Genomic DNA, 20,179 nt, shown 5'->3' on the forward strand with positions numbered 1-20,179 from the left:
AATCAGGGGCGACTCGTTGCCTTTTTCGAAGCATTCAAAAGCCTAAACCAATCTTGAGTTGGCTTACGCGCGTTCCAGTATCGCGCCACAGAAACCGGTTACACCTGTTTGCTTCGACTTGTGATTGGCCCAAGGTGTTGCCTGTGTACGTGCACGTGTATCTGTGACGGAACAAGCGTAATTTTGGTAGGGAACCTGTCCTTTGAGCCCTGTCTTTGTAGAAATTAAGAGCTATGACTTGTCAAAATGTATCCATTTAAACTACTATCACCTGTATATAACGTGTATGGAACAAACCATGGAGAAGAAGGCTGAAGTTTTGTTCATAAATCCCTCAGGCACTTTACTGTAGGTTTCTCTTCAGCTCACTCGGCAGTGAAGCCCAATCGAAAATTGCTTCATAATATGTTTTGTTTCTGCCTCATTCCGTTTTTGGCCTGATATCTTTGAGCATGTAACCATTTAGTATGTGTTCGTTCTGTTGCGGTTGCGTTTCGTAGTGTTGTCTGTCCTTTTCTTTGGTCAAAAATAGCTCTTTGTTTTGTGCTATAGCATCGGTGTCATAAATTAAATGCATCCGCAATCAATCAAATGTTGTCATTCATGGATAGTTACACAGTATCCACGAGTTTGATAATTCCCCGATTTGCAGGTAAATTGTAACTAGAGCGTTTATTTGCCATACCGCCTCTTTTCAACGATCACTGATTGCTTCGAGTTATAGACAAAACTTGATAACAATGCTGACAATGTAGAAAGCTCAAGTCAATTAGAGGTGAGGGTCAGTTTGGATAATAGTTTACACTCGTCTTGGCACTGATTTCCTGTCCAACTGTCAATCTTGACTTTGATTACGTGAATTTCTCATTTACATAACAACTGGTTGGAATTCATTGGAGCAGAAGAACGAAAAAGCTGTAAAATGTAGTCGGGAAGTAACCTCAAACGTGCCGACTTTTCGGCAGAGCATGCCTCGCGTACGTTCATCGAAACTAGAGGAGCTAGATTGATTTCACTGAGAATGGGGAGTGCGGCGAGCGTGAATAATGCTTATAGCAACGGAGAGCAGAATGGTAAATTACAGCGCAGTCCCACGGCCAGCACGACTCAACTCAAACGAGAACTGAAGGAGAAAGATGACTTTTTGCAGCGTAAGGACGCGGAGTTACAGCATCGCCAACGAATCATCGAAGAAAAAGATGCCGAGTTGGGTAAATTGCGAAAGGAAATTCACGAGCTCAAATGCGTCGTTCAACAAACAGCCTCGAAAACCAGCATTTTGTCTACCATTCACGAGGACGGCGACATGGCTGTGAACTCCAAACCACGAAAAGCTTTGAGATCAAGCCGAAAGGAGAAACGAATGGCAGTGAGCGGAGAGAGCAGTTCAAAGGCCGAAGAAGAGACGAAGAAGGAACTGCAGCGCCATCCTAAAGACTTCAGGTAAAGTACTCATTTCATTAATCATCCGGAGTATTTTATTTGATTTAAATGTTTGTTTTTCTCACATCCTTAGACCAGAATTGAATAGGAAATTCAGCGAGGTAGCAGTCAATGGTTAAAAGATGCAAATTATTGAAGAATGGGTGAAAATTAAACTTCAAGAACAGCAAACAGCAGACATGAAATTCTCAAGCTGTCTTGTCAAATTCGATTAACGTTATTGTGCTTTGGTTAAATCATCCCGTTTTGCTTGAATCAATAGTTTTCTGAACAGTCTATTTTACTTTAATATCCGCCGGGATATCCTGGCTTATATCGTATTTATTTATCTGTGTAGTTTTACCTCCCGTTTCGTTTTCCTTTTTTTTTTTCTTTTTCTTTTTGTAATTCAACTAAAGCGGTTACTGTAACTTAGGTCAATGTAAAATTGTGACGACTCTTATTGTGATTAGTACATGTATTGATTTGCCTTAGTGATCGAGCTATGCACCTAATGTTGTCAGGACCTTTCTGAAACATCTTTAGACGTATCTGAAAAACAAAGAAAATTGAAATTTCATTTAATGTTGGTATCGCATGTTAAGTCTAGGAGCATCGTATTTTGTTTCGCTGTTTTTCCGTCAATAGCCTGTACACAGATTATTTTAGCATTACTTGCCCAGTTCATGTCTCACTTTGTTTTGATTCGTTGTCAAGTGGCGACAAGTTGACTTAGATTTTGACATGTCTCTTCGAACAATGAAACGTTTGACCCCAAAGTGAATAATCAACGAATAGCACCGTAATTTAATAAACTTAATTTCCGACATTTCATTTCGGACCAGAACATTTTCAGACAAATTTCTTTTAATTTTCAAAATTGGTCAATATTTTCGGACCCAATGTCATGCAAAAAAAATAAATGAATGCGAAATAAATACAATGATGACAGAAGTACATCTCCAAAGTTAACATACGAATTGTGACAACAAAAGATGCCCACGGCAGATTTACGTTGTATGTGATGATCTTCAGACTCAATCTCCATATTTTTAGATCATTGCCCATTAAATTCCGGCCAGCGCACCCAGCCCTTTCCTATCAGCTGCCCGACTTGTGTTTGTTGTCAGAACGTTTCACATTGATAGTGCGAGTTATTTTTGTTTCAAGGTGCCATTTCTTTGTCTTGCCACGAATTCAAACAAACTATTCTCACAATGGGGCTCTATAGAATTTTCATTCCCTCAACTATTTCCTAACCTCTCAAAATTTAGGACGGCTTGTTGATTTTGAGAATGAGCATTGCTCCGAAAGAAAACGCGTCCGAAATTCTAGGGTTATTATATGTAGTAGGTGTTTGTCCGAAAAAGGAAAAAAAAAAGCTGTACAGCAAGTTCTTTGTTTCAGATTTGCTAGATGTGAACAGAGTACCTTAATTGCAAAAAATTTCGTATGTTTAATTTTCGGACCCTTTTTATCTCATTTTGGGCAAATGTCGGACAGCAATTTCAGACCCTCTTTTGAAACATGGCTAAAATACAAAACTCGAATTAGACTGAACAAAATTTGTGAAAATGATAGTTTTACTGCAGCCTCAAGGTTTAACGAATACTCTGACGAGAAAATGACACAAATTCTATCGAGCCTAGACTTTGCTCCATAAAGCTCGGCATAGACAAAAATAGGAGTTTTGGAGTTGATTCAAAGCTTTATACTGTACTGTAAATATTTCTGACTCTTGAAATTTCGGTCGCTGATAGATTTCGGATGGTTTTATTTTCGGACACTTTGCTAACATAGATGTCGTGGGGCTTATTGCTGTTGAGACAGAGCAGGTGAATGGTGAACGGTCTGCGACAATTAACTTGTCTTTTATGTCAACTCGTATTTGATAATAGACCATTACTCGCTGATGAAGCACAGCAATTTTATTATTGATATAGTGCCGGGTTTTTTTTATTTACATGCACCTGTTCCGTGTTGTCCTAAAGGAAACGCAATCTTTGTTTATACATGAGACGGCGCAACCCATATCTTTGGATTTCAGAAGATTCTTTCGTAACGAAATATTTCGCTAATCAGTTTTGTGGAGTTTTTATATTTGCGTACAGTCGAGATCTTAATTAAAGACTGAAGCAAAATCAACCAAGTTCATGGAGGCTTGAAACTACTGGAAAAATTTCGTAGAAATCAACGCTCCATGAAATTAAGTTATCGCATTAATTTCCTATAGTAAAGTAGTCAAATCATTTTCGTCACGTCTTGAATTCTGACATTTTTTAAACAGACACAAGCAAAAATTCATTAACTGGGCCCACATCATAGTTAAGGATCATAACTCCTAAAACCTCAACGAATGCCAATCTATTTACAGACGATGACACTATGCTTCTATTTCTGGTGATATTTTATGGTAAACAAAATAATTTTCACTCGATTTGCCATTTTGTTACCCGGGGTAGTTAGCCAAGGTTTTGCCTTTAATAGTACTAGTCATCGATAGACATCTCGAAGTTTGCAAAATACTTGTTTAGGGAAAGTTTTTCGAAAGTCCAAGAAGAACCGTGGTATCGCCCCCAAAAACTTATGAAATCGCAAACAATTATTCGCAAAGTGGAATCGTTGCAAACTGAATAACTATATTTCTTATAAGACTGATGACATTCATTGTGATTGGCTGAGAGCAGGCTAATTTATCCGCGCGCGCGTTCGCAGTTTTCTCAGTCATATAATAAATGAGTAATCGCATAAAAGCTCGAGCAATTAAGAATTTACACTACTCTTGACATTTGATAATTCTTTCAAATTGCATTCACCTAAAGACTCGTGTAATTTCGAGAGAATTTTCAAATATCACTCGTACTGTAAATTTCACTAGCATTCATAGGACTACCTCTACATATTTTTTCGAATCATATTCATTGGTTTTATTTTTGTCGTGTTTCCAGATCGAAACAGCTGATCAAGGATGCCATCAATGAAAACGATTTTCTGAAGAACTTGGAAGCAGCCCAAGTGCGTGAGATAGTGGACTGTATGTACCCCAAGAATTACAACAAGAACGATATGATTGTAAAGGAAGGAGACATTGGACAGGCGCTGTATGTTATCGCTGGTAAGAAACTTTGCGCATTTAGGCTGCGTAGTAAGTTAGTTTGTTGAAAACAAGCTTTTTCAACATCTCAATCCAAAAAAAAGTTCTGATTGCGGACAGCCTTAGAGTTTTCGTATTTGAAAACTGTTGAAATGTCCCCAATGCGAACCATCTAACTGAAAAATTCCTGAAATTCAAACCGGAATGTTTGGTCGAATGGAAATATTGGAAGCGCCCCCAGTTTCAAAGTGAGAGTCGCTCTAACCCTAAGTCATTTGGTGACCTTAAACAAGAACATGATTTTTACCTCGTGCTTGGACGAACTTGGAGCGAAATAAATTTGGTGTGTTCATGTCACTCGGTCAGCTTGGAATCAGTCATTCACTAGCAACCCTGTGTAAACATACAAAACGCAGTCTATATGCGTGTAACAACTAAATGATTTTTTTTCTCAGAGGGCCGCCTTGAAGTGACAAAAGATGGTGAAGTATTGGGTGAAATGAACGGCGGAACTGTTTTCGGCGAGTTGGCCATCTTATACAACTGCAAACGGACAGCATCTGTGAAAGGTATGTTCTGGGCATGGCAAGAGTGAGAATTGTCGTGGAACTTTGCTTTGGGTCATTGATGTTTTGATCGTTTTTGTTTCCTTTTGGTGCCACAGCTATAAACAGTGCCAAGCTATGGATTATCGATCGCCTTGTGTTTCAAACCATCATGATGCGAACTGGTATGATGAGACAGGCTGAACATATTGCATTTCTCAAAAGGTGCGCGCGAAATCCTATGGCCTCTTCACCTGGTTACACTCGGTGCTGTTATCTGTACCCTAACCAATAATAGTCTCAACCTTGACAGCAAATTACTTTGTTTAACGTACTAAGACCTCAACATTTTTGTTGCCTTGTGCTCCTTGCTGTGCTCCAACTAAGGTCAGTCTTCTTCTTTGCCCAAATATACAATGTTGGCCATAGAGTTGACGTACTTGTCCTCTCGGTTAAGGCATGCAGATATTACATCATGTACTTCCGACAGCAATAAGACATCGTGTCCAATTTCTTAGCATTATTCCAGGCCTTTGAATTGCTTGAATACATTCCCTATATGAACACCGGATTTGCACTTCCCTTCAGCTTGGTTCGCTTAGTCATTAAATCAGAGGTGTTCTTCGCTTGTTCATTTAATGTATCAAATACGAAAGACCGTGTTTGACCACATTTCAAAAAACACCGAGAAGAGTGTCGAAAATACGACGCGCAGTGGAGTGTTTTTGACGAACTTCGATATGTTTGGAACTGTGGTCAAACACTGTATTGAGTGTTTGATATATCTTCTCAATCGAAACTAAAACTATGGAGAAAACGGAGAAATAAAATCGTAAAAATCTATGCTAATTAGGATCGGATATCCAAACACCGTCACGGTCATGACTTCCTTTGTTTAAACTTCATAAATTATTGAGTCTAAGAAGGAGTCATCTGAGTAAGAACAATGGACAACACCTGGACAATATAATGACCTCGGCCAGAGCTCCCTTAAAGTAAAGAAAGTAACCACAAAAAAAAGTCGTTAAATGTTAATCTTAGTATTTTTTTCTCAGTGTTCCTCTTTTGAAGAACTTGTCGGATCAAGAATTTGCCAAACTTGGAGATGTTTTAGAAGAGGTAAGACTGTTTTTATAGTTCCGTTACTTTTCTTTACACGGCATCTTTCCATAAAGATCTATAAACTCGTCAGCAAATAAGCAGTTTCAATTTTCCCTTCTTTCAAAACAATGTCCACTTTATTCAAAGTAATCGTTGGTTCGTTTGTTTAAAAAAACTTGGGGAAAAAACGTAAAGTGTTGTTTTGTTTTTTTTTTTAATTTCTCCCATCCTTCCTTTTCTGTCTTTCTTTCAATAGGATTATTACCATGGAGACGACTTTATAATCCGCGAGGGTGAAAGAGGCGACACATTTTATATCATAAATAAGGGCTCGGTAAGTCCACAACAGCTAAAATGAAATGATAGTGTCACACAATATCAACAATTTTTCTTATTTTTTCACATAAACAAAAAACCACCTCTATACATCGAGTTATCATGCCGAATTGTTTAAATATGCAAAGTTTCAAAAGAATCCGTCACAGCATCATGAAAATATAGGATCCCAAACTTGCCAATTTTTACAAAGAAATATTTTCCAGAGGGCAAACGTTGATTGATTTAAAAAATCAGGAATGCGAGACATCGTCAAAAAGTTCCATTCCAGCTGGTTCTTTTCTGCTCTTTTTAGTATTTTCACCGTTTTTTCTAAAGCTTTTCCGGATCCTTTCGCGTGGATTCTTTTTTTTAGCAAACACTGTAAGAAAGCGCTGTGGAAAAATCCCTGTAACCCTCACCTTATATGAAAAAGCTGTGAAAACATTCGCTTGCGTCTCGTGAGCATTTCTCCTCCCAAACTTCTACCTGTATTGCTATTTAACTTTTCGATTACGAGCTCGAGATTTCTATGGTGTAATGGTGGACGAGGGGGCAGAATCACGGAGCGGTCATTTCCAATAGTTTCAAGTTTCCTTAAGCTTGCCTGGTTTTGATTCAGTCTTTAATTCAGCTTTTCACTTCACGCAGATATACAAGTGTAATAATGAAATGTTGCGTTATCGTAGGTGATCGTTACTCAAAGGGTTGCGGGACATGACGAGCCTCAGGAAGTCAGAAGGCTCGCAAGGGGAGACTACTTTGGCGAGAAAGCTCTTCTAAGGTAAATGGACACAAGGCTGCGGCCTCATCTCCTAACAAAAAAGAGATATTTTCGTTATAATCAAATTATATTATACATTTCATTTGTTTAAATTTCTTCTATGAAAAACAGGACTTCCTGGTAAATGCCTAGTCGTAACGGCTTCAAACGCCGAACACTTATGCGTCTAAATTATTATATATAAGCTCGTAATACATTTATCATTGCCTTTTTATTTTATTTTCAGTGAAGATCGCAGAACTGCCAACGTAATCGCTGAACCACCTGGAGTGGAATGCCTGGTTGTTGAGCGAACGTAAGCGATCAAAAACTTTATTGCTGATAACTTTTATATGGTGCTAACTTCTCATGTTGTGATATTTTTAGTGCATTTAAGGCTTTGATTGGTAACCATGACGAACTAAGACAGAAAGATTACGGAGATGAAGAGCGAGGTGCAAGGAGGTAAGGCCATTAAGGATGTTTTTCTTTTGCTTTCTGTTTTTCCTGTGATTTTAACAAGCTACAATCTTGGACAGAATAAAATGGAACAATTATCCCCCATCCCCCCCAAAGCAATGATGAAGGCGCGAAGGAGCAAAAGCGCGCCATTTTGGCATCATTGAAATGGGGGGAGGGGTGGTCCAGATGTTCCATTTATTTTGTCCAAGATTGTAGGTCAATTTGATCGCGCCAGCGCCATCTATAACTCCAAAAACACGGGAGGCTTGGGGAGAGGTTAAAAGCTTCCGAGGGAGTAGGAGTGAGTGACGTCAAGATGGCCAAAACCTAGCCTCTTCAGGCGTTCAGTTAATTGGGGGACAGTGCGGAAAATGGTGCATGAGAAAATAGGGGAGAAGTGCGGTGCTTGAAGGCGAGAGAGAGCGCCTGTAAACACTGTGAACGAAAGGTCCTTACGCCTGCGTATGGACCGCCTACAGGGGCCTGTAACAAGACCGCCAAAGCTAATTAGAAGGTACACCAGATCCTAGTGTACCGGAACGACCTTTTGTTAGGTTTGCCTACAGGCGCTCGGTCGCTCCACGCACCAAGTTTCTCTCCCCTTTATTTCGCCTCGCCGTTTTTTTCTTTTGCACCTCGAACAGGCTAGCCAAAACTCTATTTCTCATTTTCAAATGCCATATGCATTGCTTCTTTACTTTCTTTTTCCTAACAGGTGTCATTCTTCCTCTAAACTTGATTCAAGTTCTTACGAAGAAAGGAAAATTTCAAAGCAGTTTGAGGACTTGACCCTCGATGAATTGGAAGTTATCGCTACCCTCGGAATGGGTGGATTTGGACGCGTGGAACTGGTAATAACCTTCCCTTATGCCTTCACGGCCAAAGCTAGAAACAAACTGTGACTGAGGCAATGTCGGTCCGTTGTTATAATTAAATTATCTTCCTAGGTATTTAGGGTGTTTGTGATGACTACATTTATATGCAATACTGGAATCGCGCTGAAAGAATGACTGAAGCAAGTGCCTCGGTTCGCCTGGCCTTTTCATTTTTCCGTTGACAAGGTTTAAACGTCTCGCAAAGCTTGTAAAATCGACTGATTTCGCTGAGTTAAAGTTGTCCGTCTTGCGTTGAATCAAACTAGTAGTAATGACAGTTTCTTTCATCAGGATAAATATAATTTGGCACATTTAGAAGTAGAACTATCGCGAAGGAAGCTATTGGAGATGTTTATTTGGTAATGTGAAACTCCGAGTAAGTTAGAAAATTCGCATCACAAAAGGCAGACACTTTCTGCGTCATTTCATGCATCAAGAGTCCCACTTGTCATGTTATTTGTAAATGGATTGAGAATATACACTTGTTGTAAACTACTCTTGTAAACTACTCTTTTCAGGTTTCTCCTTCAATGAAGAGGTAATTTTGTACGCGGCCAAAATAGACATAAAATGTCATAAAATGTCATGACTGAACTCCCTAAGTCCCCTGAATTTGTTTGCTTGTTACTTTTTTGCCGTCATGTTATTGGGACTGATGATTTGCGTAGTTCATTTGAACGTCTATGCTCTTTATGTGGACTGTACGATACGTACTACTTTCAGGTCCAAAATGTTAAGGATAAGCAGACGTACGCTCTGAAGTGTCTGAAGAAAAAACACATCTTGGACACACGACAACAAGAACACATCTACTCCGAGAAGAAAATCATGTCTCAAGCACACTCTCCCTTCATTTGCAGGTAAGAGGGCGAGTTATATCACATAAAATGTCGCGTAGAACAAAAATCTCCCCTAGTTTGTTGTTCTGTCATAGAATTCAAAGACCCCGGCGCTTGACTCCATTTTTCGGAGCATGTAGGGCCTACAATGGACGGGTGAAGTGTCGAGACACCGAAAATTCTAATTTTGAATTTTTTGGAACAAATTTTGCTAGCTCTAATGCTACAAAGACGACAGCACCTACACAACGTTGAATTGCATGGGGGCCTGGAGTATCAGAGAATTATCTCTAGACGCATTTGAAATAAAATAAGTGGTTAAATATCGTACGGTATCATTTTCTAAGAGTGTCTCGACTACTTTTGCAGCCTATCGTAAGAGTGCTGTTACTCGCCCGGATGTTGGTTCATCGCAGATTGCCTCCCAACATTTTGTTAGATTGTTTCAATAATTCACTGATACCCATTGCTTTCCTATCTCTGTCTTTAACAGGTTATATCGAACCTTCAAGGATCGCAAGTACGTCTATATGCTGCTGGAAGTTTGTCTGGGTGGAGAGCTGTGGACTATACTGAGGGACAGGTAGATATGAGAAGTGCTCTGATCATGTAAAATGTTTCATATGCAGTATAGCAGGTTTTTGCGGACGATATCGCGCCTGTCTTGTGGCCGTCTCGGGCTCTCTCGGGTCCGCCTCGCGCCTACCTCTCGCCCACGTCACACGCACCCTTCGTGCGCCCGCCTCGCGCCCACCTCACGTCCACGTCGCTGACGCCCTTTGTGCTCCTACCTCGCGCCCACCTCACGCCCACGTCGCACGCGCCTCGCGCCCTGCCTGCGCGTGCCTCGCGACCTCCTCACTCCCTACTGGGAATGCTACAAAACCAGAGTGACGTCTTTCCCATATTATTTTCCTGCACAGGGGCTTTTTTGATGATTCTACCGCTCGTTTCCTCGTTGCCTGTGTAGTGGAAGCATTTGAATACCTCCATTCCAGAGGCATCGTCTATCGAGACTTAAAGGTAACTGGAGTCATATTACGACATAATAGCTGAGAGCGTAAAGTGAGTGTAATTATGAAAAAATTATCTCATCACTGTTAAAACATTTTTTTATTACTATCATGTAAGAGATTCCATTTTAATGACAAACTCTTGAGATTATCAGGTCGTCCCTTCTTAGGGGCAGACCATTACTTTTTGAGAGGGGTTGCAGGTTGTGCAATTGTTATTTTCGGTGGGCAATAGCTTGTGCAAGAATTTTCTTAACATCAAAAGAAAAACAGTACCTGGATAGAAGAAAGCACTTGCTCGATTTTTCCCCCATGGCTGCCCTTGCACGCTTTTTTTTTCCAGCAGTTTTTGCTGTGCAGGAATCTTTTTTTGGAAATTGCCCAACCTCCCCTCAAGAAAATAATGGTCCGCCCCTAGTGACTATCACTCATATTCCCAGGCTCTATCTTCTTCCCGGAGCGAGAGGGGCCGGGAAGAAGAGATGTCTTGGGAACGATGTTGAACCTGCCTGGTCTTTGTTGTAACATAGTAAAGAAAAGCTAGTGTGCTGGTTACTACTGTTACAGGTGACAAGTTTAATATGTAGCATAGTGAGAAGAGTGCACGTGCATGATTTACAGTTCGGCATCTTTTTTACGTTATTTGCTTTAGCCGGAAAATTTACTTTTGGACAAAGATGGCTACGTGAAGCTGGTATGTAATTGTATATTTCCCTGTTTACTTTTGTGTAGTTAGGGATTTGTTTTTAGTTCGACCTTGAAATTTAAACCGAAAATGACTTAGCTATTCTAGGCTGCAAGTTTTTAACCGGCTGTTGACATACAACTTGACCGCCTAACCTCTCTTTGAGTGCATTTTTGCCCTGGAATATTTTTCGTTTGTGACTTGTTTTACCATTGTATGGCTTCACAATAGCGTTTGGTACTGTGTCTTTGGGCGAGCTAATTCCAGGCTAACTTTGTCTCCATCGTTCTCAATTCAACTGCATTATGTTTGTTAGCTATAGACATAGTTACTACATTGACTATAAAAAATTGTCGAAAATAAAATCAACAAATTTAGTCGTTGTAGCACTTAAATATAAACGACCCAAAAGGGTTAAGAGTTCTCTTACGACGAACAGAGTTGACGCAATTTCTGGGAATTTGTAGGTGGACTTTGGTTTTGCCAAAAGGATTGGGTTCGGAAGAAAGACATGGACATTTTGTGGAACGCCAGAGTATGTTGCGCCAGAAATTATCCTCAATAAGGTGAGATTGACGATACTCTACAGCCATCTATCAACTTACAGAGAGGGGACTACATTGTAAATAGGGGTGGAGATGGAGTGGCGACGGGGAAGGAATGGGAAAGGAGCGGAAGCCGGGAGGTTTAGGGAGGACTAGGAAGTAGAAGCTTGGGAAAAGGCAGTTTCAGATCCAGACATGTGTTGTTAAACTACCCAGGACGAAAAGCGAGTAGTGTGTGAGAGACGGAGCGGGAGAATTAGTATGAAAAATGAAAGACTGTCAGCTTTATCGTTTTGCTATACATGTACAGGCTCTTTCTCAGTATACTATATTGTGTTATTTTTGCATTTCCTTGTCTGTTTGTTTCTGTCTTTTTAACTGCTTTGAATTCGTTAGGGCCATGACTTGTCTGCAGATTGCTGGTCCTTGGGAATATTGATCTTTGAGCTCCTTACTGGAAGGTCAGTTGCCGAGCTTGTTATATTCACCTATTAATTAATCAAGTATTACTTTTCGGTATCTTGACAACTTACAAGACTGTACTTTGAAAGGTAACTTTCACCCAAACGACCAGCTTGCAATACTTCTTTCGTGAGGTTTTTTTTTTTTTCGTCTTAATCGATATTTTAAGGGTTTGTTTAACAGTCTGTGTGTAGTTGAACCTTTAAGTTGGCTTTAAGAATTGCTTGAGTGTGCAAAACTTTGTGAAACTCACATAGTGGACTTTGACCGGCAATTTATTTGTGTCAAGTTGAAGTATGTTCGGCAGTGAGTTCCGAGACCACTCAAGACCAAAAACAAATACCGAAGTTAACTGTTCAGTTCCATACTGTGAATTAATAGGCAGTGTTAAAGGGTGCGTTGAGCCAATTAAAACTCGGATTAAAAAGGAACCGTAATCCTCCTGAGCCTGCTAGATAGTTCTCCAATAAGCCACTTTCGATATATTAAAATTAAGCTTGATAGTGAGGCCTAGAGGACACAAACATAAGAAATGAATAAACATGATCATTCAATTTCCTTTGTTTGTTTCCTCTAAGCCTCGCTGCCAAGCTGAATTTTAATATATCGAAAGTGGTCTACTCGAATCAGATCTTTTGTGACACACTTAGTTAATAGACCTTATTCGTATTCCCGGTATTGTGTACTGTAACTAGCTTGCAACTGAGGAGTCTTTTAAAATTCAAATAACATTTTTCTCTTTTCAATGATATTCCCCCGCGTGAGCCTCTATTGCAATGTTATGACGAAATTCATCATCAATAACAGGACAGACGCTTGAAAAACTGACGTCAATTTGTTAAATAGGCCATATCCGTATTCCCGGTGTTGGACTGGATCTAGCTTGCAACTGAGGCTAATGCGACGACTCTTTTTAAATGCAAATGACATTAATCTCTTTTCAATGATATTCCCCGGCCACGTGAGCCTCCAGTGCAAGCTTGTTCCTACGGTCCAATACCGAGAACACGAACATGGGCTGTTGTAGCTGTTATTTTCTAAATCTGTTTGGTTTTACCCTTGGCAGTCCGCCATTTTATGGTTCTGACCCCATGAAGACATACAACATTATTCTCCGAGGTATGGACGTGATAGAGTTTCCCAAAAAGATCGGACGCAATCCTCAGAATCTTATAAGAAGGCTTTGTAAGGAAAGCCCCACCGAGAGACTGGGATATCAAAAGGATGGTCTCACGGACGTCAAAAAACACAAGTACGAGTTTGCCTTGTTATTCCGATCTCTCCTCTGGTTTGGTCAATATTTAATGCAGATGTTCTAGCAAAACGCAAATGTTTTTGAAAGACTTACTGTTTTTGTGCAGATGGTTCCAAGGTTTTCACTGGCAAGGGTTACTAGAGCGGACTCTTGAACCTCCCATAAAGCCAAAGGTATTGAGAATGTTGAATTATTTATTTAAACACAATTTATATATCTTGTCGTTTGATTGACGCAGTTGTCGGGTTACTTTAAGGAGCTACTTCACGCGGATGGCGCTTGAAAAATTTAATCCAATTATTCAAGGACATTAGGCTACGAGCAGTCGGTTTTCGTTCCTGAAATCCTCTCCTCGATTGGAAAAGTTAAAACTGCAAATTATCCGTCTTCTTTAATTTTGCCTCGCATTTGTGTATTCGCGTCGCTCGCTAGGAAAAAAGACTGCTCGCCGTCTACAAGGACATCGCCTCAATCAGTTCCTTCCTGTTTCTTTTAGTTCATTATCACCTTTTTGCTGTTTTTCTACCCTTGTAAACTATCTTGTCTTCACTAGTAGCATAAGAATCGCGTTTACCGGGCTGCTTTCATGTTTTATTCACCCAGAAAATTTCATTTTGTTAATTTCTCAGGTGAAAAACGCAACGGATTACGGTAATTTCGACCATTATGCGAAAGACATGGATGTACCCCCTGATGACCTGTCAGGCTGGGACGAGAACTTTTAATACACCTTGGAAACTACAAAAGAAACAGCAATATAGCTTATAAAAACCGGGGATATTCAATATCAAATAATTGTACGTGGAAGGGAAATATTTAAAACAAAGAATGTTATTCAACTCTTGAAACCCAGTTTCAAGAGTACAGAAACTTATATTTGTAAATTATTTATTTATGAAAACCTGAAAAAAAATAGCTGGTATTTGGTCATAAAATCATGGTTGCCACAGGTCAGGAAATGGTCAGGGGAAACCAAATTCATTAAGGTCAGGGAAAAGTCAGGGAATCAGGGAAAATTGACATTTTGAAGAAAAGTCAGGGAAAATTGAAATAATTTTTAACATGAATGATTTAATACCATCGAGAGCTGCATGGACGAAACATTTGGGGTTGTCGTGATCTCAATAATATTCTTCTTTCATGAAGAAGGAAAATTTGTTGGAAACTTATTAGTCTTCATGAATAGGCGGAAAGGAAGGCTGTAAGTTGAGGCCAGAAGCCGCAACTAGATCTGACATTTCGTATTTATTTGGTTTGGGAAATTTGATTTTTATCAGGGAAAGGTCAAAAAAAAGTCAGGGAATTTTGAAAAGTGAGGTCTGTGGCAACCATGAAAATATACTTATTCATTTTAATAACGATCGAGTAATGTCGTCTCGATCAAAAATATCGGCCTAACCGCGGCTGCGGTCGGGGTATAGCAGATAATTTTGTACATGGTACAAATTTCATTCGTACTGCTTTTTTTAAATGTGTAAATAGTGTAATCGTGGTCAGTCTAGTCTTTGTTAAATAGTTTTGCAACTTAACTTACATTGCTATGCCAAATGTAACATACGTTACGAAAACATGTATCTCGATTATATTCCTCATTTTTGTGAAGAAAATCCTTTTTAATAGAGCGTTTTCACTCACCTGACTACCAGCCATGCAAATGTATTAGAACTTATAATCCATCAAAAATTTTCGCTCGCGCGCGATAGGTCTAAACGCGTCACGTGACCGAATATTCCCCACCTAAAACGGGGGAATTATCCAAGGATATTCCTCAATTTTCAAAACTGCGCGTGTTGCAAAAATATTTGAATGATAATAAACACAATAGCCTCCATTTTGCGCAAAAATATGCTCGGATATCTGTCCTTGGACATTATCTGTTCCTTAAAGCGCACATTTTCCTCGAGCTACGCTCTCGGAAACTGTTCGCTTCTCGGAATAGATAATGTCCAAGGACAAATATCCGCGCATATTTTCGCGCCAAATGGAGGTTATTGTTTATCTAAGAAAAGAGTTGAACTTCCACAGACTGTCTCCACAGGATTGGTTTGGTAACCAACATGACCGCCATTTCATTGTTTTGGAATCCAAATATGGCTGCCGTGACGTCACGCGAAAACGCTCTTTATTTAAGTCACATTTTCACAAGAAAAACAGCAATTCGTGGATATGTTATAAATTTTCATACGTCGAACAAGTATGGTAATATCTTTATGCCGTCCCATCAAGTCAAGAACAAAATACATATTTATTGAAAGTTCACCTGGTTTAATTCTTTACTGACTTAAAAATGACAAACTTCATTACAGTAACCACTCAAAACTATCTTTTAATTTTCTCTGCGACTCCGTGTCATCATCCGATCTTTTTGTTGTTGCCTGTGTATAAATAGCCTGCAGTACAGGCGTATTAGCGGGCTCTAACGCGAAACACGAGCGCGCGCGAAGCGCGAGGCGAGAAAAATCGAGAAAAATTTCTCGCCTCGCGCTCCTGTATCGCGCTAGGGCCCGCTAATACGCCTGTACTGCAGGCTAGTGTATAAAGCGCATGCTGTAAACTTGCTCCTTAACAAAATGTTTGAATATTCATTGGTCAGTGCTAATGTGTTATTACCTTAAAGTGTACCTAACACCAAAATCTTTTTTTGGCTAAAATAATGAAGCTTATTTTTTGGAGTAATATGCCGCAAAAATTTTTTAATTTGGTTAAATCCTCGATTTTCCATGGCTCGTCAAAGTACGTCAAAATGCCGCCAACTTGGTTCGCGACCGAGGGTCAACGGGGCACGATGATTCTGTATTTCGCACAATTACTTGTGTTTGCGGGAAAGGCTGCGAATGTAGTTCGAAAACAAACCAACTAGGTGCGTTGTAGGGGGATGTAGCAACACAAGAAACATACAGGAAGGTATTGCACTTCATACCATACCGTTTTATGGCGATGATCGTCCTGAAGCGAAGAAACGGAGAATGCCATAGGTCGATTTCGTGAAGGCGAAACGTGCAAAATGGGAGCCGTCTAAGAGTTCGGTGATTTGCTCTAAGCATTTCAAACCAGACGATTTCGCTCGACGTCTGGATGTTCAGGAAGAGAATGGGATTTTGCTGACTTCATGGCTTAAGCGAGACGAGTTTGGTATAACCGCTCTTCCATCGATTCATGCAGCCGTTGTTGCATCTGAGAAACAGCAGTCAGTCAGTGTAGCCGAGAGAGACAGAAGAATGGTGAGATATTTTACTGAGCAAATGTTCTCTGCCTTGATATATCAGTTTCCTTTCTTGTTCAATTTTATAAAAATGAAGTATTTTTCGCAGACTGTGAAAGCGGCAGTTAAGCGAAATGTTGGATCAGCAGCGACATCAGATGAACCGCAGTCGAAAATGGCAAAGGTTTTTCTGACACATTCAAATTTTTTGGCCTGCCCTTTCATTTCTGCTCACAGACTTGATGTCGGCTGGCGCATTGCAAGTGTAAGCTAGCCCGCGTGTCGCGCCCACTTTTCAGACGTTTAAGGAGAAGGAAGTTATTTCCCATTCTGTTTTCTATTATCTGTTACCTTGACCTAATAAAAAATATATATATGATGATGTTTCCTGGTGTAGCCGGGAGCGCGCATTTGCTCACTTACAAATGAAAAAAAAAAAAAAAAAAAAAAATGCCGCCATAATGAGCGATGTCTCCACTTCCGTGAGATAACTGAAGAAATTAGAACGAGGAGAATCCTGAACGTTCGGTTCGAACTTTCCGGCATTCAATACATGATAAGCTGGTAACATCGGCAGTTATCGATAATTTGTTTAATTATCCAATCTTCAAAGTTAGAAAGAACACGGAAATATTGAACTGAAGGTGTTCAAACCGAGAAAGCAATTGTAATATTATATGTTTCGGGATCTCTGAACGTGTTTCGATCAATCATATCATTTTAAGCTCTGCTTGTATTAAGTGAAGGAAACTGTGACCAGCATGATTAATTCCCACCCTTTGCAAGAAATGACTGATTGACAAAAGTTTAAGTTAAGTTAAACAAAACAAAGCACAGTTGCCTCAAGCATCTGGGCGTTTTGCTTAAAAGCATCCAAAATAAATTTCAAGCTTTTGTTAAATTATGTATTGTGTCCAATAAGTGTAGAAGGAAATCGTGTAAGACAACACAGTTACTCCTCTCGTTACTTGATTGGACACTGCTATGATTTTATGCCATTAACGACGGAACTCAAAATTTGATATTTACTTTTAAACAGCGTCGAATAAAAGGATCGCGCGTCTAAAAGCTGAAGCCGTAATGGATATCTGTACTTGCCTCCGCTAAGTATTTATCTAATTGATCTTTTCCGTTTTGATTGAATACTGGCGAAAAATTTCCATTTGCTATGAATCACCTGCAAGTACATGTATTGATTTGAATGCATGGTACTTTATCATGATTCAGAACAAAGAAATGAGGAATCTAATCGCACTTTGAAAGATATCCATGAACAGAACAATGAGTTGCTCCTCGCCTAATTTACTCCGCTATTCCTACTTACAAGAATTCTCGAAAGCTATTTTTATTCTGATTTGCGTCGTTGATGCTGCAATCTTCTTGTCTGCTTCACTTGGTAACATTCTCATCTTGATTTCATTTCATAAGAGTCAGGCCATTCATTCTCCATCCAAAGCTCTCTTCAGCAGTCTAGCCCTATCTGATCTTGCCGTTGGTGTAATTGTCGCGCCTTTGCACTTTGGTTTAACTCTGGGTATCGTCCAAGACAATCCGTTACTTTACTGTACATTCTTTGCACCGACTACTGCAGCAGGTTACACATTGGCCTCGGTTTCAACTTTAACTGCTGTTGCCATCGCCTTGGACAGATATCTGGCCTTTCGGCTTAGAATACGCTATCGTCAGTTGGTCACAGTGAATCGAGTTGTTTTGTTACTCTCTTTAGTTTGGATCATAGGGATTTTGTTTGCCCTGTCATGGACCTTTGACAGAAATATCAGTCACATTGTGGGAGCTTGTGCGACATTTCTTTGCACGACAACAACTTTCTATTGCTATCTGAAGATATTCGTAGGTTTGCGTCACCAAGCAGCTCAAATTCAAGAACAGAACCAGGTCGCCAGAGCCAGTCACCGTCAGTTCTTCAACATCCCTGTTTATAAAAAGTCAGTCAAAAATATGTTTTTGATTTACTGCGTTATTTTGATCTGCTATGTCCCGTATTTCTTGGCGTTGATGCTGCTTTTCTCCGTAGGACTCGGCAGCTCAACATTTCTGGTTTTAAGTTTGTCGTATGTTATTATAAGTCTCAACTCATCGCTGAATCCTTTTGTTTACTGTTGGAGAATACGAGAGATCAGGAGGCAAGTTCTAAGCATTCTGAGTGGCATATATTCCATGTGGGCAAGTTAAGCTCAACAAAGAAACCTGGTACTGAACTTGGTTCACTGTTTTGAACGACTAGTAGATTTATACTAAAACAATTAGATTATTCGCTCTCGATTTCAGTTGACTCGGGCTACGCCCTCGTCAACTATCACGCGATAGAAATCTCGAAATCATAATCCAATTGTTTAATAGCAACACTCGTAAACGTTTCGAAGAACTGCTGTTTTACAGCTACAAAGATCTTTTTGCAGATCCCAATCTCCTGTAAGCAAACACATTTCAGCTCCGCCGGAAATTTGGAATCTTCGGCAAGTTTTAAAACAGAAGAAGAAGTTGACAGAGCACCCTGACACTGCCCTGACGCCTAAACGGGAGCCATGCTTTAAAGTCAGTCAAATTTACTAGGTCTCGTTAACTGTCAATATCACCTCATAGAAATCTTGCGCTCATAATCTAATTGTTAAATAGAAATCTCGAGCTCATAATCTAACTGTTCAATAGAAGTGCGGCTTTTAATATGCGTTAATAATGTAAACCGTCTTTGAGTTACTTCCTGAATATTATAAACACGTCGACCGGCGGGCGGATAGAAACTGAAATAGCAACACTAAAGAACTTTTCAAGTTAAGGTTTCGGAACAAGTAAAAACGTTTAAAGACGTTTTTTTTTGTGTGTGTGTGTTTTCTTAGTGTCCTACTAACATAAAGTTTCAAAAATTACGCTAGCCTCGAGTACCCTTTTGTTAAACTTGAGGAAGGTGGGACGACCCTTGGGGTTGACTGTGTCACGCATATGGGCCATTCTCTCCACGTAATTCCCATCGGTCTTTGGGCCTTTGAATGGACAGCCGTTCTTGAACGTGGGACACTCAACAGTGGTACCTATAAACTCCGCAATGGGCTCTTTATAAGGGCACTTACCTTTACCTTACACTGGGCACTTGTTCGTGATCTTTCCCGCGGTCAAATTAGGAGTAGGGATGCTGTAGTTCAAAAAGAAAAAGCACATTTAAACTGAGTAATTAAAGTTGACATTTATTCCTACGCAGGAAAATTTCTCTTAACTTCAGCATACCATGTAACAGGCAGCTTTGAGACATCAAGCGAGGGAATAAAGAATTTATTTTACTAAGAGGCAAGAGAATATGATCTAGATCTCTTGTAAGAGATTATTGACCTGATGAAGCACCATATTCTCAGAGCTGACATTATAAGAAGGGTATGGGAATCGGTAATGAGAATGTATATCCGTCCATATTCGCAAAAACATAGCCACAGAATTTGACATGTCACTGATGTCTGATAATCTTGATACAATTATGTAACAGAGCTAGCTTTCGACAATGCTTATCGTAGCTCAAATAAAAGGAAATAACTTTCCTGTATGCCTTTTCTGGCCAGAAAGACTAAATTGAGGGTCCCCAATAGGTTTG

At 39.8% G+C, this 20,179-nt stretch overlaps 1 protein-coding gene across 1 annotated transcript; it reads left to right on the plus strand.

Moving 5' to 3' along the window:
• The first annotated feature begins 42 nt into the window (after nt 1-42).
• LOC145478811 (cGMP-dependent protein kinase 1-like) lies at nt 43-16,309 on the plus strand. Its single transcript, XM_081456985.1, has 19 exons — nt 43-1,443; nt 4,371-4,537; nt 4,972-5,085; nt 5,181-5,286; nt 6,117-6,180; nt 6,419-6,496; nt 7,167-7,261; nt 7,488-7,556; nt 7,628-7,705; nt 8,418-8,553; nt 9,301-9,437; nt 9,910-9,999; nt 10,340-10,439; nt 11,082-11,123; nt 11,582-11,680; nt 12,056-12,120; nt 13,188-13,373; nt 13,483-13,549; nt 14,006-16,309. The coding sequence occupies exons 1-19, from the start codon at nt 1,022-1,024 to the stop codon at nt 14,099-14,101; spliced, it is 2,211 nt and encodes a 736-aa protein (XP_081313111.1). The 5' UTR covers nt 43-1,021; the 3' UTR covers nt 14,102-16,309.
• The last annotated feature ends 3,870 nt before the right edge of the window (nt 16,310-20,179 follow it).

This window comes from Orbicella franksi, chromosome 2, assembly GCF_964199315.1.
Source record: "Orbicella franksi chromosome 2, jaOrbFran1.1, whole genome shotgun sequence".
NCBI classification, from domain to species: domain Eukaryota; kingdom Metazoa; phylum Cnidaria; class Anthozoa; order Scleractinia; family Merulinidae; genus Orbicella; species Orbicella franksi.